Here is a 20,417-nt window from a genome sequence, read left to right on the forward strand (position 1 = left end):
GGAGTGAGAAATAATGTTATGGATGCTTATGCTAAAACCAATTTCATTTCCAGTTCTGTATAGCAGGTTCATGTCTGACTCAAGTATGTGATTACCACAGCCTTAAACAGCATCTAAAGAAATGAATACCAAGGCAGGGGGTGCTTGGCCTGTATTGTGCTGGTTCTTGGTGGAGGAATCGTTTGGCTGATAGCTGATTTAAAAAAAAACCCAAACAGTTTCCTTATAGTCATACTGTTGCATAGTTGAGTGGCATATTGCGGTGTTCTCCTGTATAGGTCCAAGAAGTCATTCTGTGGTGGTATAAATGGGGGATAAAATGCAGGGTCATGTTGTTCCATGTGTGCATAGCCTTCTCATGTACTGTTACCAGTTAGGATTGTGTTGAAAGTGTATTTTGGCTGTTAAGCAGTGAGCATGCAAAAGCCAGCATAGCACCTACCGGCAGGGCAGCTCAGAAACAACTTTTGGCTTTATCAGCTGAAGATGGACTTCATTTTGAAAGTGGTAATCTTTAGTCAGTTTCCTCTTACAATATAAGAATATCCGCATACTGATTACATCAGACAGCTGAGCTTGCTAAGCTATGCAACGGCACTGTTACACTTGATGTTTTTGTTATTAATTTATCCCTTTATTCTCTCATTTTTATGGTTCACAAGTCCTAAATAGAGCCTGTAATTCACAGAGCTTTCTCTGATAACCCAGAGATCAAGCTAAGTGCCTCAGCTACAGGAAAAATGGTGCTGCTTGCTGTTAAGCTACATAACTTATTTTTCTCTAGGTGAGGAATGCTGTAAGGCCCAAGTGTGCCACTGTTGCATCATTGCACACATCTCAAGAGGCAGATAAGCTGTAGCCTACCCTTAAGAGCAGCAGTCCAAAACTGGCTGTTCATGATTTTGTTGATCAAGTAGTTGATGTATCTCTGCATGCTGGTTAAAGTACACGGGTTTTTTTAATGTCCTCTATACACTGAAAGTCTGCATCATAGCTGGCTTGTTCTAATAGCTGTAGATAGAGCAGATGACGGGATTTTATCAGACTTACCACCTTTAATTCAAGTTCCTGAACCTACCATGTTCTCTAGTGTAGAGAGTAGCTGCTCATTCGGGGGCAAGCAAGGGAAGGAACTGGCTGCATATCTGTAGTGATTGTGAAATCCAGGTGTTCCTTTTTTGAACTCTTTTGAAAAGTGTAATTTCACTATCACTGTCTGACTTGATTTCTTCCCCAGCTCCCTCCCCCAAAAAACTCATCCTTGTAACAGACTGAATTTTAGCTATCTGCCAGTTATAGCTTTCACTGCATCAGAATGATGCAATGAAAGCCTCTGGCTTTTATTCTGAAATCTATTACTTTAAGATAGACCATGAAATATTTCAGTAATGCAAATTGTTTTTATGTTAGATTCAATGTGTTGCCATCTAACTTGGCTCTATTGACCCTGTGTGGGGCTTTCTTCGATTTACTAATCCTAGAGGGCTAAATTCAGGTAAGATAAAGAGCTGCTCTTGATATCTGCAGTGCAGGTATCTACATCTGGTAGATTGCAGAATAACTGGGCTGAAAAACTATGGATTCTTCCAGTTGCATTTACCATGTGATGTGCTTGTCAGAAGTTGGCAGGTCCCAAAACACTGTGGTGAGGCTGCTCAAAGGCCTGCTGCTTTCACAGGTACCACTTGTGTGCTCTGCAGGAGCTCTGCTTTCTTGCCCCTGCTCTGAGTTCCTGCTGGTGTTAGTCTTGAATATTCAGTTTTCCAAGTCCCTGCTGCAGCAGTACTGCTCTAGATGATACCATGCACACATCAGGGTTAGTGTTTTTCAGCTTTAGTTGAATGCCCTTAACTGAGGCTTCTGGCACTTGGGAGAATTGGGTGTTAAGTGGGCTGACAAGAATCTGGAGTGGATGTGGATTAATAACCTCTTCAGACCCTGCCTGTGGCTCTTCAGTTGAGTCACTCCATTTGATACTGGCCATGTTCTTTTTGGCATAAACTCTGGAAGCCTTTTTTTTTCCAAAGGATTTTAAGGTTGGTAGTTAATAAGTCGTTGTATGTAGCAGTTACGTTGTCATACTGCTGCAGGATAATATGTATGGCTTTTTAAGTTCAGAAATCCAGAAGCTTTGGACTGTAGTACAGAGTATGTTGGTACACTTGACCTAGAGTTCTGTGCGCTTTGCTAAAGATACTTGCAGGCCTGGTATAGATGGGGAGTGTGACTTGTCAACAGAGTTAAATCCTGGACCTGGGAGGAAAACCTACTGTGTGCCTTAGTATTACTTGGTACATTTGCATTTGTTCCAGTCTTCATCTCTTGGATCTTCTTTTAGTGGTGCTTAGGGCTTTTGAAACATGTTTATTAATGTAGTGACCTTAGATGTCCACGCCTTATCTGCTCTCTTGTGTTTGTATTTGAAGGAGCTGTTGGTAAAAGACTGCTTGATATTACTGTGCTCCAGAGACTGCAGTAGTGTTCAGGACTGACCAAAGCTTCCCATCAGCACAGCAAAAATTCTGTCATGGTTTTTGTCCTGCTTGCATCTAAGATGAGGTTTTTCAGCCTTCAACATGGTCTTCATGTTTCCATCTCAGAGTGGGTAGTTATTGCTTCATAAGGTAGTCATGTTTTAGTGAAGATTGACTTGATTTCTAGACATCTGAAAGAGGAATATAAACAAAAACTGGTCTCCTGCTGTCCTGGCTTCTGTTCCAGCATTCCACAGACGTCAGTATTTCCAGTATCAGTTTGTCACTTCAGTCTCCCCGCTCTTCCTTTGTACTGTTATCGCTGCTATGAAGCAGCTGTTTCATTGCACTCTTAGGCTTCTTTTGCATAGATTTGCATAAACAATTGAAGAACAAAATCAGGTTAAAAAATCCACCAACAACTTGTTCCAAACGTAGATGCAGTTTTAGCTGGATACTAAAAAAAAAGGCATTTATGTGGGGCTTATTTATAATGTTTGCTGGCTGTGGTCAATGTCACAGCCAAATCACCAGCACTTTGGGGAGTTAAGCTTAATGCTGTTAGATGTAAGGAAGGACCTGTGCACACTTCCTAAAATAACTGCATGAATTGTTGCCCTGATCCAATGTGCTGAGCAGTGAAAAGAGTTGAGAATTGGCAACAGCAATGAAGCAACAAATCCTGTGTATTTCAAGGTTGGGGTTTGCATTTCTGATGCTGTGCTTGCCTGCAGCAAAATGCAACATGCAGGGTTGGTGTGTGTGTTGGATGGGTGGACAGCGCAGCAATGTGGAGCCAAGGCCCTGATCTAGGGGGAAGTAGGTAGGAAGTGACAAGATGGTGTATGTGGTAACTCTGGAGGTGTTGTCAAGTTGAAGTTCTTTGTGGCTTGCTCCTTTGGAGCTGTCTCCCTGCTTTCCCTTTCAGTGTCCAGTGGTACTAAAGCAAAGTCTGTGTGCATGCACTCACATGCAGACCTGCTGTCGAAGAGGTGACTTGCTTTTCCTGAGCCTTTAAAACAAATCTGTATCTGAATCTGAGAAATCAGCAGTTTTTCTGAGAACTGCACAGTTCCAGAACTGCATCACGGGATTAAAACGTACGTTTCTTCTTTTCTTTTCAGTGCTCAAGCTTTAAAGGTTTAAAACTGCTTCAGTTTTGGACAGTTGGAAGTGTGTTTCCAAGTTCAAACCCCTGCTGTTCTTGGAGTGTGGTTTCAAAGTTCCTTCACACATCTGTGATTCCTTCTCAGTATATTATGTATTTGCCTGGGGGCAAATTATTCAGTACATGGAAAACAAGTAAAAGACTACTTGCAAGAAAGCAGGGAATGGAGCACCCTTGTGAGGAAAGGGAAGGAATTAACATAATCCGTAACTCCCCCCCCCCCCAAATTTTCTGACTTGATACAGCAGTTTGGGAGGACCTTCAAAACTAGGTCAGAAGTTCTTAAGTAAGAGTAACTTAAAATAAAATGCTCTTAATGTGCATAAATTTCTTCTGCTTCTCAGTTTGTACTTTTCCGTTCTTTAATGTCACGTCCTTTAATTTCAGATGCAAAGGTCTTGCGGTATTATTTTAATCTGGGATTGCAAGTAAGTGCTTTTAAAATGTACAGTAAATTGCCTGTAAAACCTGCTGATTTTCTTGACAAATGCACTGATGTATTTGAGATTTCCAGGTGTGCTAAATGCATGCCCTGCACGCCTGACTTAAAACATACAGGCTTGTTTGGTGGAGATAAAAGTATAGCTCAGGACGTGAAGTTGTAACTCAAAATGTGAAGCACACTAGCATGCATGTTCAGTTGTTTTACCTTAGATTATGGTGGTGGTTTTCGTTTTCGCTTTTGTTTTTGCAGAGAATGGTGGATAAGTACTGTTCTTCCGTGAAGATGCAAGGGAAGGAACCTCAGGCATTCTTAAGAAAATGTGTACTTAGACAAGACATCAAAGGCCATGTAGAGATGCGTGTTTTGAGTCTTTTAGGACTTGTACAACTGTGTTCAGACTGGTTAGCACAACTTGCCTGTGTTCTGGGAGCTCTTGCTGTGCTGAAGAGTTGTCTTTGCACCAGCAGGCATATACTGTGTCAGTGCTGCTGCTCAGGAAAGTAGAGGAAGTCATGTCAGCTTCTGCAGCTGAAGAAATAGGAAAAAATCTGTTTGTGACAAAGTTGATAGGGGGGAATCTTGTTTCTCTGTAGAGCTTTCTGACACAACAGTGTGTGAGGTGGCTATTGCTGCAGGTATTGCAGTGTCTTTTCTGGTATGCTGTATTGAGGTGTTTGGCATGTGTAGTGACTTAAGGGTCTAGAAAGGAAGAAATGTACTTCTTTCTAACTTCAGATCTGAAGCTAGCAGTGATTTGGAAGAGCAATGGAGAGTTTGTGGTTGTATGAGTGACCTTGTATCATTTTTCCTTTTCTCAAAGTATTACCATCAGAGCTATTGGCCTCCCATGATGTATGTAGAGCCAGTGCTGCCCCCGTCACCCGTGGAAGTTTATCCATCATATACTGAGCCAGCTCCTGCCCTAGATCAGTCAGTACCTCAGCTCTACACTGATGCTGGGCGAACTGGAATCCACCAGGTTCCCTTGGAAGCACCTGCAAACGGTTAGTATTTGAATGTAAGACCACACAGACAACAAATGAGAATGAGAGAATAGATTTCTCAGAGCTGCTTGCCTGCAGCTTTACTCTCCTATGGGAAGAGCGAGGTTGGGAGGTCAGAGTAAACCTTGTAAGGGGTTATCACAAGTTCCTCTGCCGTCTGTGGTACTTTGAAGTGTGTCACAGTCACTGGTGTAGCCACCAGGGTGTCAAGGGCTTTCTAAAGCCATAAAATGGAAGAAGGAATCCTTTCTAGGCCTGTACCAGGTATGCTAACTTTAACTTGGCAGAACTCTTTCGAAACCTCTGAAGAGCATTTTTGCTTCCTGATGAGCAGGTATTCAGGGTATCAAACCAGAATGCCTGTATTTTTTAAGCTGAGTTTTGGCAAGCATTTCAGCTTAAGGCTTATAGATATGCTTGGCAGTAAATAAGGAGTATTGTAGTGAGTGAGGAAAAAGACTTAATTACTCTGATAATGCTGTTCGGTTTGAGTGGTTCTTTTGCATAAATTAATGCCATATGGTCAGAGATCAAATAGGGAAGAAGATACTGGCTCTCTACCAGAGCCCTTGAAAAAGCTGCCACTCCAAAGCAGAATGCTACTAAGCAACTCTTGAACAGAGTTTTGTGAGCAAGTTGTCCTCTAGTCTAACTTAGGACCCCAAATGATTTTGACCCCTCCATTAGGAAGGGCATCTATGGGCATAAAATTGTCATCCAAATGGATTTTCCCTTTGGGCCACCAGAGTAATGCTGTCTTCATAGTAATGAAAGTCTGCATAAACAGCCCACAGTTATAGTAAGAGTGTGTTATTTTGTTCTGTTTTTTAAGGTAACTTTCAAAATGGAGAGGCTCCAGCCCTGTCCTACGGGTCAGTGTATTACCCAGTCATGTCAGACCCCTTCAGCCAGCAGTCTCTTCCTGGGTTTGATTCTTTAGTACCTGCCTATCGCTATGTTAGTACCTGGCATCCAGCAAATCCACCCTATGGAAGTTCTCCACAGATTGCTAATGCTGTGAGTTCTGGACCAACGCAGCAAGTGAGCTATATTGCCTCACCTAACCCTGCACCTCATGATGTGCCTCAAGGAATGTAAACCAGAGAACCATAAACTCACTTCTTGCCTTTGGTTTATTTGTTTGTCAACTATGTTGATACTGTTTTGTAAATCTCACCTTGTCTTAGTGGGCTGGGTCAGTTGATTAAACTACACTCAAATTTCATGTCTCTCCTTAGGTTTATGCTAGTGATACATGACTTAATGTTTTAGTGGATTATTTAGGAAAGCATAGGAAAAGATTGTACAGAAACAATAGTGCAGGGAACACAAAGCTTGAGTTTGACTATATAAAGTATGTGTAATAACCTATGCTATCACTAAATGAATATTGTACTTCTGAGGGGTTGCACTGGAACATGTAGACACCTGGTTCTTGCTTAGTCACTGAAATAGGCTGCAGTTAACAAATGCAGGTAAAAATAGGGCACAGGGTCATTAGAGGATGTTTGAAAGAGGTTGGCTTTCTCAGATTCAGCAAATCAATGCTGCTTTGCCACTAGTGGTCACATATTGTGATAGCTGTATTTCTTCTGTCTAATTTTGTTCTGTATAGGTTTCATGAGTCTTGAAACGTCTAAGAATACTGTTTGAATATGTTGGATATTGCTCTGTGTTTGTAAGATTTGGTTTTTGGAAGCTGTTGCACAAATGATGGTAGTCTTGGTGTTTACTTTGCACTGAGAGCACAAAATGAAAGCATTGAACACATGAAAGTGAGTGGTCATTGGAGGATGTTTGAAAGAGATTGGCTTTCTCAGATTCAGCAAATCAATGCTGCTTTGCCACTAGTGGTCACATATTTGTAATAGCCATATTTCTTATGTCTGATTTTGTTCTGTACAGGTTTCATTACTTTTGAAAGAGTAAGAATACCGTTTGAATCTATTGGATATTGCTCTATGTTTGTAAGATTTGTTTTGTGGAAGCAGTTGCACAAATGGTGGTAGTCTTGGTGTGCATTTTGCACTGAGAGCACAAAATAAAAGCATTGAACGCATGAAAATGAGTGGTCATTTATCACTGGCAGGTTACATTTCTGACAACTAGGCATCCAACAGCCTGGACTGAAGAGATGTAGTTGTCTTGTGTGGGGTGAAGCTGCTCCAGCCTTCTGTGAGAAAGTAGCAAAAGATTTCAGCATGAGAATGGGGTGTGGAAGGCAGTAGCTCTGGTTTTGCTGGTAAGTTTAAGAAGAAAACTTAAGAGTATCTGTGCATGTGAGCTGTAATTCTTTCAAAGGACTGTCTGCACAGGCTCTGTCCTTGGTACAAACTTGCACCATACATGCAAAACCAACAAGAAATGTGTGTGAGCTGAGCCCTGCTTGCAGCCCAGGTGCATCATGTTGGAAAGTCCTCTCATGGAGTAATGAACAAGAGCACAAGCGCAGGTAACTCTGCTCAGTGCCAGAGGCCCTGAAATATGCTTATTTAGCAAATCTTTAATTCTGTGTAGAGGCAGTCTCCTGACTACTCTGACTCTTTCCCAGGTGATGGGTGAACGCTGCAGCAATCTCAGCCTCAGCAGGTATTTATGCTGCTCCACCTTCAGGCTTCTGCTCCACTCCAGCCAGTGCCACAACAGCAGTTGCTTCGCAGATAGCAGTCCAGCCAGTCATGGTATCTCCCCCTTCTATAGGGAGGCCAGGTAGAGTGTGCATGCTATGACTGTGGACTTGGATGACTAAGATTTCAGTTACATCTTCCCCTCCGTTCGCCTTTCCCCCCACCTATCCAAGACAAACGTTAAAAGGCTTGAAGAAAAAAGTCAGCTTCAGACAGTGGTGTAATTGCCTTTTGCTGAAGTTGCAATCACCATGCTGGTGTTCAGTGATTTTCTTATTTCTTTTTTTTTTTGTACAAAACTAAGTGGTGGTGAAAATGGATATTAACTGCAGAATTGGGAGGGGAGCAGTACATTTCCTTTGGTATCTGTTTTAAGTATCCAAAGAAGCAAAAGCAGTAGGAAAAAGTGACTCCTTAAAAGTTTTAAGTTAAGTTCAAGCAGCACTTTTGGTGTTGATCCTATTTCCATAGAATTCTTAACTTTTTACTCCCCTTGCTTAAAGAAAATGGCACTAGACTCCTCTGTTAGGAGGGTTGCAAGCTTGGCTGTTGGGTTGTCTCATCAAGTCTCTAATTGCTGTACATGTAATTTGGCAATTTAATAATGGTTTTTCAAGATGGAAGAGCCAGTTTAAAAGTCAGAACATGATGAAGATGACCTTGAGTAGGTAATTTGATTATCAGCTGCTGTGCTGCTTCAAAAACCCCAAACCATGCACAAAAATGGTTTTACAAAGTTGTTGGCAGTCAGGACCTTGGTCTTTGCATTTCTGCCTCTGGAGGAGCATTTGGCTTGCACAGTCCTTTTGTGGAAAGCAGAGATGATACCATAGCTCCTTTCACTGAAAAACCATTCACTGCACTAACCTCTTACAGGAGCCAGTAAAGCGTGTGACTTACGAACTTTAAAATGGATTTAAGTGCAGTCTCCATGATGGAGTCATTAGGGATGTTTCCACCTCAGTCACAAGTGCCATCTGTCGTATTGCAAACACTCACTGTCAGGCACTGAAGTATCTTCCACTTTCATGCTGAAGCTATGAATAATGCCTCCTTTCTTCTCCTGGTACTGAGACAAGCCTTCCTTTTTTCTGCACAAATGGTTATCATAGTTACGTGTTGGTGGTTTTATCTTCTGGTTTTAGTGTCTCCTGCAGTCAGCTGCTTTTTTTTTCATTAGAAACACTGAGAATTCTGTTCTGGAGTCAAGTTTTTTGTGTGATCACCCAGACTTGTTTACTTTGACACAGCATTTGATTATTGCCCCATTACAGTTTGGTAGTAGACCAATGCTCGGGGTTTTCATGCCCAGCAGAATCATAGAATTGCCATGAACAGGGGTAGCAGGATAGAGCTTTCCGTATAAGCACATTTTCTCTTGAAACAAGCACAGAAAAGTCCATGGGTATTGAAACAAGTGCAGAAAAATCCATGAGTATTGATTTCTATTGGGAACAATTATTTTCCGTCAGAATTGTTCTTTCTTGCTTTTTTTATTGGCCTTCTTGAAGTATGTTGCAGAATAATGAGTTTTTAAAGGAGGAATTTGATCCTGAAATGTTTTTCATTTCTCTTCCTTTTGTGTGGATGGCTTTCCAGCCTTTAACAGGGAGAAGAGACGTGCAGCCAAGCCTGCACTAGTCATGCCTGCCGCCTCCTTTTCCACACCATGTTTTTGTATATGAAAGGCAGGGGCTCAAATTAAATTAACACCTGAAGGCTGTGCGGGAAGACTCCAGGAGCAGGCAGCGCCACAGTGTGCTCCCTTTAGATGTGAGCGCTTGTGATTTCACAGCCCTTATAAACAGCCTCAGAGCCAAGCTCTTCTGAAACAGCAGGGTGAAAGAGGCAGTGATCAACAGTAGTGTGTGTGTTTGGGGGGTGAGCTGCTTGTGGTTTTCAGTACGTCAGCCTCTTCTGAGCTGCTGCACATCCTTCTGCCCTGGGAAGGAGCAGGCTTTGGTCTGACCACATTCAAGACACTCGAGTGCACTTCCGTTCTCTGAGCACCCTTTGCTATACAGCTAAGCAGTGGTGCTTGGGTCTTGCACCAAAGGATGTGCCAAGCCTGTGCTCTGTTGCAGTTGGCTGTGGGTGCTGCCTTCCTGCCCTGTGCCCTGCAAACTGCCTCCACAGCCAGAGCACCACCAGTCCAGCTTCTCTGAGTGTGTTGACATCTCCTGCACCCCTGTTGCTTACTAGAGGGACAAGTCTCTTTCTGAAGTGTTCTGAGCTGCAAAATCTGTTGTTTAAGGTAACTATTACAAATACTGTAGAAGAAAAGCACGCTGCTTCGGCCTGCCAGCAGCACCAGTGTGCTGGCCTGTCACTCCGGTGCTCTGTTTCCCCTTGGTCACATAAGAACACCAAACTGATTCCTAGGGCAAGCTGGTTTTCTCTCTCAGTTGTGTTTCACACAGCTTCCAGTTCTCTCTGCGGTGCTGCTGGATACTTTTCTCTGTTATAAAATTACACCATCAATGATAGCAAAGACATTCAGTGTATTAATTCAGACCCATACTTCAGGAAACTGCTTTTTTCATAAAGGAGGAAAATAAAATCCTTGGACTTGATTGTTGCAATAAAATCAGAGTTTAAATTCTGCAGGGCAAGTCTGTATCTAGAAATTCTTATACATGATCAAGCAACTGCTGCTTCCCAAGTTTCACAGTCAGCTGAGTTGGGGCAAGTATGAAACAGTTGACCCAGTACGGGCCATAGGCTCTGAGCATATACTCAGGCAGTTACTGCACTTGATCCATCTCTGCAAGTGGTGCAATCTACAGGAACAGGCACCCAAGTCCTGATGGGGTGTGTTTATGTGTTGGGCTCATCAGGTTCATGGCTGTTTATCCCAGATACAAACTCTTACCTTCCCTGAAGCAGGTGTTCTGCCATGAGCTTCAGGGTGCTGGGGCTTACCCTAAGTGTCATTCTGTTCTTGTAGCTGTGCTGTATTAGAGAAAATGGACTTTTGAGAGGAAGTCCAATATCCTCGAATGATGAAGTTAATGCACTAACTCCCTCTACACTCTCCTTTATATGCTTTTCATGTTCCCTATCCATTAGCGTTACCCTGCTCTTGCAGGAGGGTTGGACTAGATGATCTTTTGTGGTCCCTTCCAACCCTTAGGATTCTGTAATTCTGTGATTCCAATCCAATCCAAATTGTCATTTCTGGCTTTTTAAAACCAGTTCTTTTTAATGTTTGTCATAGTTAAAAGCCAAAAACCTTTGTTTCAGTGTTTGTGGTGATGAAGTGAATGTGTGATTTATATTGCTGCTTCAGGAAGCACAAGTAAGGGGAGGTACAATACACTCTGAAACTTCTTCCCCTGCCTCCCTGGTCACATCTGGAATTCTCTGCTGCAGCACATCTGTCTGCATCCGCAGGGACAGCCAAGGAGATGGAAGTCATTTGCAGGTGCAGTTTGGTTCCTGTTTCTGGAATAGGAAGCACAACTTGGGATTCGGGATGCCTGAACTTTGAACTTCTCAGCTCTCCGATGTGAGTGGGAATGCACTCATGTAGCTTGGAAATGTCTTCTGTATTTAAATAAAATAGCTTTCTGTCATTATGTGGGTATTTAGAGTTCTGTAGCTGTGGATCACTGTGGTCCTGGGCTTTGCTACAGCTTTTGGCTTGGGCTGTGTTTATTGCTCTCTGTGTCCCTGTCTCCCTTGGGCTGGAATCTTCTGCATTGCAAGGAAAGGGATCTTGCTGCTGTTTAACTTGAGAAAACTCTTGTTCTACTGGAGGCTTGACAACGGGCCTCAGCTTTTGAAGCCTATCTCCATGCCTCCAGTGAGATGCTGTTGGAGGACAGCTTTACGTAAGCAAATTATGTTAATACAGTTGGATGCTGTTGCTTAATGACTCTTTTACACTCTTGGCTCTATTGCTGTGTATTGCTGTATATACCCCAGTGTGGCTGATGTAGTTGTGCTGGTGTAAGGATATCTCTGGGGAGCAAATTAAAATGGAATTACACCGAGACTTCTTTCTGCAGGAGTGACTGCGTTCATGTGGTGTGTTTTATTCACCAACACCTCCCGTGGTTTGCTGCTTTCTGTGGTAGACAGGATATGAAGGGGTTGGATTGTTCGGTGTGCATTTGGTTTTACAGAGCCAGGTGTTGTTCAGCTCTTGCCCATGAACAGGAACACAAATTTGGTGGCCAGCTTTGTTGTAGGTGAGCGGGACTGTGCCATGTCTTTATGTAAGTACCAGTATAAGACCCTATAGAATTGGGGTCCTTACGTGCTCATCTGACAGCCCTGGAGAATCTGTGCTGAATGTGATAACTAAGAAACTATAAATGCCAGGCCCGTTGCTGTTCATAAATGTTTATTATCAATAGGCAGCTGGAAATGTTACATCTGAAAAGGTAGAAACACCTTGAATTTCAATAGGCTTACATTTTGGGAAAAAATTAAATGCCTTTTTTCTTTATTTTCAGTTTACAGTTAAGCTAAAAATACACATAAAATAAATAATTTTATTTATTATGTACATCATTTCATTTTTACATGTCGCACATGGGGATGATGTGGAGGCTGCACTACAGACAGGAGAGATGCGAGTAGAAAAGTACATAAAACTAAGCGCTTGGTTTTGCTTTTTGCTCTTCCCCTCGTCTCTCCGCCTGTCTCTAGGGCTGGCTGTTACTCAACTGGCGAATGCTGAGCTCCCTTCTCTGTCTTTATCTTCTCACATCTAAAAGCTCTTTTGCCTGGAGCAGTTGCTGATCAAAACTAAAATAAAGGAGGGCAAAAAAAAAAAGCCTCACCTTCTTATGCCACGAAGTAAATGGCAGTTTAAAACAAGTGAGTATGTTCAGGTGTGAAGCTCTTTCTGTGATAGCTTTTTTTTAATGAAGAGTTAATTTGATTGCTAAAAAATCTGTTTGCACAGTTAAGCCTTAGGGTCTCTAGGGCTTGCTATATAGAAAATAGAGTCCTTAAGCATCTACTACTATCCTTGGCTTCCCCAAGACCCTCAGCCCTCCAGACCCACCTTATAAACACATTCAGTAGTTTTTAAACAGGACTATACAATACCCCAAAAATAGCTACACCAAAAAGTGCCCCCTTGCTCAAAAACAGCTATTTATAGTCAAAAGGCATTTCACTCCATTGGCTAAAGGTATCACAGTGTTCTCTTAGCTAGTGTGCTAAAGGCCAGCTCCTTCATTGATCATTTCTTGTCCTAAGCACATTGTTTCTGCTGGCTTAGGAGTTACTGCTGATAGGGAGATACCTTAGATGGGAGGGGGGGGGGAAATTCCCTCCACTAACCACAATAATCCATGCTGAAGAAGACAATGCTGGCCAGGAGGAATGGGCTGCACTGGCTCCGTGGTAGGTGAGCCATGGATTGAGAAGGGTTAGCATGTGAAGAATGAACTGCATGACCCATCTGTCTTTTAGCATAGTGGGAGTTCTGAGCTAGGGCAGTAGGGCTCTATTGCTGTAGTGGTTGGGTTTGTTGTTTGTTTTGCACATCTTAAACAAACACAGCATGTAGAAGTGTTTCCCTGAAGCACAAAATCCTGTCACATTTGGTAGGGGAGGAACAAACGTGTCTGCACTTAAATATACTTCTGTATCTAAAGCATTGAAATCATCGTTCTTGGTCATGAATTTACTCCAGAGCCGGAGTTGTTGTAGGTGGAGGCAATTGTATGAATAATATATGATGTGTTTGTAACAGTGTAGTGACCTGAAATGGGGAATTTTGTGTGAAAATGAAACTGAATCCAATTATAGATGGGTAGAACTGATGTGGCTACCCCAGAGTGCTCCCTGCTTCCTCCTCCTCCTCCAAAAACCCCAGTAAGGGATTGACTTGTTAGGTTTTGAGTTACACATTCACTGCAAACTGCAGCTTATTCTGGTAACAGTTTATTTTAGATGCTCCTCCCGTGAGCTATTATTCACTGTGGTCTCACCAATTCTCCCATTACACGAATAGGAGTCAGTGATGCTTCCAGCACACCCAGGCAGGCTGCAACCGGCTGTGCTGCAGCACTCGGGAGGTCCCACAGTGCATCCGCCCCAAAAACAGCCCCATAGAGCTGCTAGTTGAGTAACAACTTCCATTAATTCCAGGCACCCCATGTGGTTTGGATGCTTTTGCTTATTTTTTGCCATTTCTGTTTGTGTGATTACAAGAGAGGTGGGCGAGTGATCCTGTTTCTTTGGAAGTCAGCCTTTGAGGCTGCACAGAACTTTCTCATAGCCGTGTCTGTGGGACAGTGTTAGCACCCCACAGGAGAAGTTACCTGGTTAAAGGAGAACTCGGCCAGACATGAAACCAAAACTGAACCTCTTCCTGGTTAACTGAAATACGCTTTTCTTTGGGATTTTGGTCTTTTGAAACAGAAGGTAGAAATATCAAAGCAAAACCGAGAAGTCCCAAGGGAAGTGGGACATACACTTAACAGTGAGACAGCAGCAGGTGCTTATGTAGTTTTCTAACTGCTAGAAAACCCAGCAGTAAATCAGGTCCATGCTTACACTTACCAGTAACTGTCCAAATACCCTGTGCAGACACCCTGCAACTGCTCGTGTTCCTGGAAAGGGAGCTCAGGATGCTCGCAGCGCCCTTACTGTGCAAGTCAAATCTTAGAGCTCCCGTCACTCAAACCAAAGACTTTTATCCTGAGAAAGCACTGAAGGAAACCAGATTGTACCTACAGAGAAACCAGGGTGAAGGCCCCCCTGTAGGGATGCAGGAGACAGTCTCCTGCTGTCCAGGAAAGGTTCCTGCAGCAGCCCTTGTATAGGTGATACACCACTGCCCGAGGTGCGTGCCTGGGACCTGCCTTGTGCCGCTCCTCCTCATGCTGAGCAGGCAGCAGGGATTTCGCTCCAGCCCTTCCTGTGCCCCAGCACACTGCACACCCAGCACACTGTGAGACCCCATGGCCAGCCCTTCCCAATGAGGGGGTGAAAAATGAACACGAAGGAAGTGATGACACGTGGTGACACTTCCCTATAGCCCTATACAAGTATCCTAGCACATGCGTGCACGTCAGTGCCTGTGGAACCTCCCCATGCTTAGAAGTCTGTTGCATCAACCGATCTTGACCTCTTTAAAAGGTAAAGTTTAATATTTATACATGAATATATTTATTTAAATACTCTTTAATATTTACAGTGGCTGTTTCTGCTAAAAATTATGTTACATGTACCATCAGAAAAAGGATGAAACACAAACACAGTGACGTGACTGAAGGGTGAGACATAAATCACAAAAGCAAGGGTGTTAAAGAGTTTAGGCTTCCAGGGTATGCTCCTCCTGCTCACTGTCTACTGCAGAAGTCCCCTAATTTCCCTTCCTGGGGAAACCATGCCAGTTTTCTACATGGAAAACTCTCATAACGGACATACAGTTAAATCCTAACCTGAATGAACTGTAAGAAAATAAAAGTACATCCTACTGCTACGGATATGAACTGCTTCCTGTATATAGCGCCTTTAATTTGAGGATCTGAAAGTGCTTATAAATAATGAACTAACCCCCCCTGCGAGGTAGGTAAGTATTATTATCCCTATTTTACAGATGGGGAAACTGAGGCAATCAGAGAGGTGAAGTGACTTGCCCAAGGTCACAGGTGAATCGGTGGCAAAGCTGGGACTAGACCTCAGCTGTCCTGTTCTCTAACCCTGCGCTCTCCCTGTGGTGCATCTTCCTCTGGAGGGACCCCGCAGCCAAATACTTGAGTATCCACACACACAGAGCGGTGAGTCAGTGAATATACAAATGCCATTACCACATCATCTGCAGAGATAGGTCAGTTAATTCCTTGTTCCTGAACAGCTTCCTTAGCCTCTGACCTGAGCACAAACACCTCCCAGCTCTAAGGTGATGTTCTTAACCCTGGCTGTTGTTTGTTAACCGTTTACTTGGTGGTCACTTGTGGGTGGTACTGCTTTAAAGAGCCCGGTGAAAATGACACCGGGGATGGCAGGTGAGAAACAAAGCAACTTCAGGAGCAAGAAACCTAAAGAAAAAGTGGTAAAGACTCTATTACTCCCAATTCCTTGCATATGTGTAAGGGTTATTCCTGAAGCCCAGGAAAGGCCAGGCCTGTGCCAGCTGGAGCACAGCTGTGCATCCTGAACCCAAGCCAAGGAGAAGTTTAACTCCTCATGGGAGCAGCTCCAAGCATCCCACCAGCTCCCACCCTGCTCGCTTGCAGAGGCAGCACGGGCAGTTCACCGGCTCTGAAGGAAAGGGAACTTGCACTAAAACGTGTTTCCTTGTTGAGCAATAGAAAATGGGTGAATGCTGGTGAATCCCAAGTACTGTGACTGCAAGTGGAGCAAAACCTACTTGGGTTTTTAATTATCATCCTATTTTTCACAGGCTGCTTTAATTTCCCTCCCCTGAAGCTCCTGTTTTAGTGTAATAATAATTCACCAGCTGCTATAAAGTCTATTGCTACCAAAGGGGATGCATAGATGCAATCAAACAGGACTTTGCCTTTTGGGGGAACCAATCTGAGTTCTGCAACCTCCTGGACACGTGAATCAGTCACAGCAAAGCAAAGGTTTGTGTTTGAGTTCCGCAGTCAGCTCAGAGAGGAAGTATCTGGGTGCCGAAACAAACCCTGGGGGAGCCCCAGCCGTGATGCAGCTCTCGCTTTAACACTGCTATTGGGAGGGCCCTGCAGGCTGCAGGATCCATCACACCATCCCAGCGAGGCTGTGACTGCCCCTGCCCTTTCGGGACACAGCATGGGAATGTGGCTCAGGCAGTTTGTGCTGCCCTGTGTCATTGTTGGGGGGCACCACTGCAGAGTTAATTGTTTCAGTTTATTCGTACCCGTTAGTGCAGTGCTGCGAGTGAATGACACGTTACAACCACCACCGGTTCTCAGGGAAAGCTTAAATACCTTTTCTGCTGTCCAAGGACAGGAGCCCCGCTTCTGTCCCAGCTTCAGTGGATGTCTCTGCACAGCCCTACTTGAATCGTTTTCATTCTTACTCCTTGCACAGGAAATACCAAAAAGATTTGCTGGCCCCATGTCAAGTACAGTTCACAAACTGCGGTGGGGTTGGGTGAGGCTTAAACTGATTCAACCCCCCTGTAGCAGCTCTTGCTCATGTCCCTCTTTCCAGAAATGTGTTCAGTTTGGTTTATTAAACTGCAGGGCTTTTATTGTGAGCAGCTCTGGGAGCTGCCTGCAGTCGGTGTGACTGCAGCTCCCAAATGACAGGGCTGCTGGATCCCTTGATGAGGGATCAGCAAGCTGCTTCTGACCTGCACATTCTACAGGTCTCCTTGTGCAGCACACAGACCAGTTTGCTCAGCCTTTCCTCAAGGAAGAGGAGATGCAGCTCTCAGACAGCTCTAACCCTGCAGTCGGTATGAAAGCCTGAAATCTGTCCATGCAAAAATGCTTTTCACTCTGCCTTAACTAACGCAGACAGAGGCTTAAATATCTGGGGCTTTCTACTGCATGCTGGTAACAAGAGTGGTGTCATCAGCAAGGAGTACAGAAACGTTATGGAGTCTCTGCTCCTTGTTGCTGATTTTCCTTGACACCAGAGCTGCCCTAGAGCCACAGTCTCCTCCCTGAGGTCTGTACTGAAACCTGCCCACGGGTCCCGTGTGCTGGCACTCGCAATGCTGCTAGAGGAGCTGGGCTGCAGCGTTCACATTTACCCCGATGCAGCTGTAACCTTTAGGTGCCCAAAGGGAGAGGCAGGTTTCAAGCCCCAGCAGAGCATCCAGCTGCAGGCGTCCCAGCAGCTCGTTGGGGGGAAATGGCTGTTGTGAGAAATCCCCCTCCTGACCCTCGTGCTGCCGCGAGCGCTGCTCCTGCCCTGTGGTAGCATCTGAGCAGCGCCAGTGGCACTGTGGATTTCCCAGCATTACGCTTTTCCAAGTGCAGCTCACAACCAGTTCACACAAGAGGTGATGCTTTGGCGGCCACCCCTGGGGTATGCTCCAGCTCCTGTAACCTCTCCTGGGAACTGAGCCTGAAGCGTGGCAGCACGAGCGCTGGAACAAGGCTCTGTCCTATGGGAAGGACAGTTCTGAGCTTGGGACTTGCTTCCTCCAAGCAAGCAGCTGACTTAGTACCGGCTCTGGAGCGGTGGCAAGTGCTGATCTCTGTGTTTCTTAGCAACACCACACAAGAAAGTTCAAGTATCACATGGTTAAAACTGAAATCACTGTTAAAAAATGAACCATTTTGCCCTTGATGGGGTTGTCTTCTCCCCACGCTGATGCTCCTTAGGACAAAAGCAGTGACAGTGCAAGGTCCTGTGCTGACACTACCATGATTAGGGAAAGAAAAGATAACCTCTACCGCTGCACTCCTTTTTGCTGCACCTTAGCAAAGGAACTGCAGAGACTTTCCAGGCTGCCAGATGCAGTCTGAGCCTCTATTGCTTAGACTGCTTGTCAAAAATGCAGCTCCCGGGCCCAGGGAAGATGCTCTCTCTTAGCACTTGCCATCCAGGAGGATGGTTTCCTTCCTAAAGCCTTCCATCCATCAGAGAGGCAGCAAAAAGTAAATGCAGCAGTGGAATGAGATTAGGAATTTCAAGATGCAGCTGAGCACTGGGTTTGGCTCAATGTGAGAACCACACTGAGGTTTGGGTTTCGAGCAGCCACGGCCGGTTCAGGGGCAGTTCACCTATGCAGAAGTTGGCAGCAAGGCCCTAACTGGCAGGTCATTCTGCTCCCTACAGGGGGAATCTGTCATGGGAATTGGGTAAATGAGCAAATCATACCATGTTCTAGTGGATGATCAAAGGGGTCTCTTATTCAGTAACCATTTACAGTATTAATATAACAAACAACCTGAAACCCACACACAACCGAAAGACTCGGAGGTCCATATTGCTTAAAGAAAACAAAAAAGCCCAGTTGTAAATTGAAACCCTTTCTAAGAAGATTTTAAACACGATTCTCAGCCTCCTGCTAAGCCACTGCTCACCAGCTGGTTGTGTGGATGAGGAAAACCAAGCAGGATGCAGACCCAACGGGCTGGATAGCAGCAGTGAGAACCCAGTGGCGGTGGGACGATGGTGACAGCACAGGAGGAATCCTTTCCTCGGCCCCCAGCGTGTCTGAAGTCTGTGGGGTTTGGAGACAAGACTGCATCTGAAGGAACTCCTGTGGGTTACAGTGACCTTATCAGTGGTGAAACCTTTAGTTTGGTATTTGTGAGTGTAAAAATAGTAAATGGAAAACCTGCAGATGGCTATAAAATAGGCTAACATGAGTCTGACGCTTCTTTCCCACCTGTGGACAGAAAGGAAATGGTAATGCTGAATCAGATGAGAGCAAACCATTACAAATAAGGGGCTAAGTTCTCCAGGGAGTGCTAAGATAGCTTTACTTATAGCCGAGTCGTGACGTGATCCTCCTGCCCATCTTTCCACTGGTTTATAAACAAGTCACAGGCCTCTCCCCATGAATCAAACACATCCTCTGACGAGTCTATAAGTTTGGAGTTAGAGGAACAAATACTGGAAGCACAGTGAAGGGAGCTGGTACAAACCACAGGGCACTCCTTGCTCTGTCCTGTAAGTCTCGTGTTCCCACTGTAGTCCACCTCATTGAGGTTAATTTCACTTTTGGAACAATTCTCTTCTTTCTCTTTATCAATCTGAGAATATTTAATGTCTTTCCACATGTAGTGTGGTTGAATAATTCCATCTGAAATAGTGTACATGGGTTCTGAGTTTGGTTCAGGGACGTGTCCATTCATCTTGGAGAAAAGCAGGCCCAGTCTCTTAAAGGACTCCTTCTTGGAGCTGGAAAGTCTCTGCACTCTATTTCCATTCCGGACAAAGGAGCGCTTACTGATCCCGTTGCTTTTTGGCTTCTCTTCCACCATATCAATCCCGGACATAGTTTTAATCAGAGCAGATACATTGAAGTCCTTTTTTTTGTTGGCTACATTGAAAGACACGCTCTTGGCTTTAGGTTTTTCTCCAGCACCATCCTCATTTGTTTCATCCTTTTGGGACACCTCCGTGCTGCTGGTAGAGTAACTTCTCCTCTGGGGCTTCCTGTTTCCTAAGAGGTCAAGAACTTCATAGCGAAAACTCGAGATGTCCTGTTTTAACTCCTAGGGCAAGAGCAGAAATGAATTATGCTCAGCAGCGTTATCTGTGACACGGAAGAACGATCACAGTCCCTTGGGAGAGCTGTTCAGTTACGCAGATGGCTGATAGCAAACCACACTTGCAAGAACACCAGGTCCATCATCATTACTCAGTGACACACAACAAAAAGCATTGGCAATACCAAGAATTGGAGACCTCCCAAGGTCTTTGTCTCCCAAGGCTGTGGGACCAGCCCCAATGACCAACCTGCTCTGCCCACACCACCACCCCCTCCAAGAAAAATAAAGGTCAAATAAGGGAGTTCCAGAAGAGGGGAAACTGCTGAAACTCAGGGGCAGGAATCCTGTTTAGGTGATAGGCCCAACTTTAACATGTTGGTGTGTGGTCTTCGTATCCATTAACCCAGACTCATTCTTTGGCTCTGCCTGGGTTAGGGTTAGGAACATGATGTTAACTCAAATCAGGTACTTCATTCCTACCATTTCCCAGTGCTTTTGTCTACAGAACACAGTAAAAATCGGGAGGTGATCATATGAGAAGATACTCAAGTAGGATTTTCTGCTCAAAACCCCCACATGCACATCATCTAGGTCCCAGCTCCAG

General features: G+C 44.4%; 2 protein-coding genes across 2 annotated transcripts in view; one reads left to right on the forward strand and one right to left on the reverse strand.

Annotated features, from left to right (window-relative positions):
• ALG13 (ALG13 UDP-N-acetylglucosaminyltransferase subunit) overlaps positions 1 to 7,156 on the forward strand; it is a 28,073-nt gene extending 20,917 nt beyond the window's left edge. The window contains exons 28-30 of the mRNA XM_062639968.1: positions 4,030 to 4,070; positions 4,908 to 5,091; positions 5,924 to 7,156. Coding sequence (XP_062495952.1) covers positions 4,030 to 4,070; positions 4,908 to 5,091; positions 5,924 to 6,189 — 491 coding nt within the window. The 3' untranslated portion in view covers positions 6,190 to 7,156. The remainder of the gene's footprint in view (positions 1 to 4,029; positions 4,071 to 4,907; positions 5,092 to 5,923) is intronic.
• Positions 7,157 to 18,474: 11,318 nt separating this feature from the next.
• TRPC5 (transient receptor potential cation channel subfamily C member 5) overlaps positions 18,475 to 20,417 on the reverse strand; it is a 95,162-nt gene continuing 93,219 nt past the window's right edge. Inside the window, exon 11 of the mRNA XM_062640009.1 lies at positions 18,475 to 19,816. Within this exon, the coding sequence (XP_062495993.1) occupies positions 19,082 to 19,816 (735 nt within the window). The 3' untranslated portion in view covers positions 18,475 to 19,081. The remainder of the gene's footprint in view (positions 19,817 to 20,417) is intronic.

Source organism: Pezoporus occidentalis, unplaced genomic scaffold (genome assembly GCF_034315485.1).
Source record: "Pezoporus occidentalis ecotype Australia unplaced genomic scaffold, CSIRO_AGI_Poc_V1 ctg63, whole genome shotgun sequence".
Taxonomy (NCBI): domain Eukaryota; kingdom Metazoa; phylum Chordata; class Aves; order Psittaciformes; family Psittacidae; genus Pezoporus; species Pezoporus occidentalis.